At 35.8% G+C, this 3375-nt stretch overlaps 1 protein-coding gene across 1 annotated transcript; it reads left to right on the top strand.

Moving 5' to 3' along the window:
* Nucleotides 1-214: 214 nt before the first annotated feature.
* Nucleotides 215-1842, top strand: LOC134228592 (uncharacterized). Its single transcript, XM_062710260.1, has 2 exons — nt 215-1148; nt 1528-1842. The coding sequence occupies exons 1-2, from the start codon at nt 251-253 to the stop codon at nt 1608-1610; spliced, it is 981 nt and encodes a 326-aa protein (XP_062566244.1). The 5' UTR covers nt 215-250; the 3' UTR covers nt 1611-1842.
* Nucleotides 1843-3375: the final 1533 nt, after the last annotated feature.

Here is a 3375-nt window from a genome sequence, read left to right as displayed (position 1 = left end):
AATATTCTGGAGAGGGACGTTAAACAATATACAATCAATCAATCAATTGATAATCTTTCACACAGTAGTACATGTATTACTTTCAGTCACAAATTGAATTACAGTATTATACTGTTTAAAATGAAATATGGCTTATTTAAAGCACAATGTTTTGATCTACAGAGAAACTCCAGAGAACGGGAATAACAATAATAAGAGGGTATTTCTGTATGAAGCCAAACTCAGATTGATGACAAAGAGAAAATGAATTATGGCCAAAATGATGTCCAAACTAGTGCTACAGAAATCTCTTAGAGTGACAGGAGTTAGGCGTTGCCGTCACATTTCCCATGTGACTCCAGACCTCGTCTGGATCAGCGATGTTGATAACAATCTCGTTTTGACAAACAATGTAGGTGACGATCTTCATCATTTGACAGATATAGCTAGTGCTCAATATGGAATACACACTGTGAATAAGGATAAGTGTTTAATTTATATAGACAGTACGGGTAACATCTTGAAACTGTCAACAGACAATACAACAAAGAGTATATTAATAAAGTACGCGGAACCTTGGAGACCACGGTGTATCTACAGCTCCCCTTCCACTGGTGACCTGCTGGTCGGGATGGTTAATACTGATAATCAGGGAGAAGGCAAGGTAGTCCTGTATAATTCAACTGGAGAACAAATTCATACCATTCAGCACGACAATTCAGGTGGGAGAATTTACAGTGAACCAAAATACATAACAGAAAACCAAAATGGAGATATTATTGTGTCTGATTGGCTCCTTAATGCTGTAGTGGTAACAGAACATGGAGGAAGACACCGCTTTTCTTATACAGGACCTCCAGAAGAAAGCCATGACCTCAACAAAGTGGGACCATCAGAATCAAAAATGTGGCCACTGGCAATTTGTACTGATGAACTATCACATATAATAATTTGTGATCCTTTTAACACAAGGATACATTTGATTGACAAGAACGGTCACTTCCTGTTATTTATATTGACAAAAGAACGAACAAATATAGGAGAACTATTTATGAAAGGAGGACTAAAAACAGAAGAAGTATACATTCCACAGAGCCTGGGTTATGATGAAAAAACTAACCTTCTATGGGTTGGATTAGCAAACAGCAACATGGTAGAGATATACAAATGTATGTGTGAATTTTTTTTAAATATGGCTGCCAATTCATATTCTTGAAATATTTTGATTTTTAAACTTCTTTTTAGATTTTGCCGTAAGTTTACTAAGTAATTCACATTTTCTAATCTGCATCCTTTGATTTCTATCAGTCTCATAGTTAAGCATGCCTCTTCATATATATATGTACGAATTATCTGTATGTTTTTAAAAACGATCATTGTTCGATGCGTTGTGTTTGGACAATTTAATGAAAAAAAGAACACAAAAATTGAATCTTATATTTTTTGTCATGCAAACCAATTCAAAATATCAATTGATTATCATTATGTTACAAAAAATGATACGCCACGGAAGAATACAAGTTTTAAGATTAATGATATGCTTTTCAGATACAGCAAAGGAGTATAGGACAGAAGTTGCTGATTCCACTGATGACACCATGCATGTTTCTCCCAGCCCCCAAAACTGCTGAAACAGAAAGTGATCCAACACTTCTGCAAGAGAGTTTTTCCAAACCATTTATAGGTCACGTGCGCTGAAAACTAAAATGAAACTTTCTGAGCCCTTTTTCCCATTTGTCTGTCTGACTGTATGCTTCTCGTTAACCCCTGCGATAGTTTAAAACAAACACTTAGCACAAAATAGCCTTGTACTTTAAGTTTGCTAAATAAATATAAGGCCTCATCCTCCTAAAAGTGTTATGATTATGGGTTATAAAGATTTCTAAATGACAAATTATTAATTATGAATATACTTTTATATAATTGATTTTTACTTTTTGGTCTTGTTTAACATCTGTAGTTGAAGGTTAATTGTTTTCATTTGATGTTTAGGAAACGCATTTTTGCACATGTTACCAATATTTAATTCCTGTCTCACGATATCAATGTCATTTACTCATTCTTGTTATCAACTTTATGGTTAGATCTGAGGATCGTGTTCTTTGAATTTGTTATGCTTAGCTCTACCTAATTTCAGTGTTGTAAATTAATGTCATTCGGATTCCCCCTGTTCTTGCAATTTTCTATCCTTAATTCAATTGGCTGGTCAGTACGAAAGTGGGAGGAGTTGTCAAAGATGTGAGTGAGTTTGTAAGTGAGTCTATCTTAAGAAATTCTTTGTAAAATTCAGTTTGTTCTATCTACGAAATTTGTTCTACATTATCTTGTGTGAAATTCATATTTTTGGACTTACAATGAATTCTAAACTTTAAAAACCGACTTATCAGTTTGACAATTTATTACATGGTGGGGAATCTAAACTTTTTTTTGGACTACGGTATCCTGTATACCAACTTTGAACATTTTGGATTGTGTTCACCTTATTCAAATATTACTGAAAATGTCATGAAACTTTGGACATAAACCAACTCAACATCGCTCACCATCTTCCTTGGTTTATTTGATTCTCGGTGATTTTTCAAATTTATAGTGTGGCGGAAATTCGAGGGGAAAAAATGTAAAACCCAGTGTTACAGAGGAGCTACAATCCGTACTTGCTGAACTCCTGTGCTCAGTCATGTTCGGTATATGCATGCCTCCTGTCCACATACTTTTCGCTTCGTTCCGTGGATGAGGATTTCCAGCAGGACCATGCATGGAAAATCTACCGATAGACCAAGCTCCGGCTCCGAAACTTTCTCCGTTCTTAAAGATGACTATCCAACCATTTGCTGAATTTCTGTACTCAGTCGTGGTCGATATGCATGTCCCCGTATCCTCCCACTTTTCGTTTTGTTCCCTTGATGAGGATTTCCAGCAGGAACGTGCACATTGTACCAATGGACCCAGCACCCAAACTTTTTCCGTTCTTAAAAATGACTATCCATCCAATCATCTTCCAGTCCTAGATATGAGAAAAATGATCTTCGGAATTCTTTCTTTACCTACAGGACTTCCTCTAATACTGAAGTCTACAACCGAGTCAAGAAGATTGTTGGGCGAAGTCACGAGCCACAGGGAGTCAAGAGCTGGCGTACCTGCAGACGTTTCTTATGTATTATCACCTTTTCACCATGCCAAAGTCAGTGAAGCTGTTCCATCCCACTTTATTGACTGTTAATTTTTTTTTTTAGAAGCAATGATTCTGAGATGTTCATATGTTAATGCATGAGACAAGGTAGTTATATATATATTGTAGTACCTTTCACATAGACCTGTATATCCCTTACAGTTGCATGAAAGTAGTTTTTTATTACAATTTGCGATATCGATGTGCTATTGGTGTTTTGTTTTTAA

The sequence above is a fragment of the Saccostrea cucullata genome, unplaced genomic scaffold (assembly GCF_032062105.1).
Source record: "Saccostrea cucullata isolate Sc308-1 unplaced genomic scaffold, CSIRO_AGI_Scuc_v1 ctg5203, whole genome shotgun sequence".
In the NCBI taxonomy this organism is placed as follows: Eukaryota; Metazoa; Mollusca; class Bivalvia; order Ostreida; family Ostreidae; genus Saccostrea; species Saccostrea cuccullata.
The sequence above is the reverse complement of the archived record's forward strand: the minus strand, read 5'-3'. Positions and strand labels throughout refer to the sequence as shown.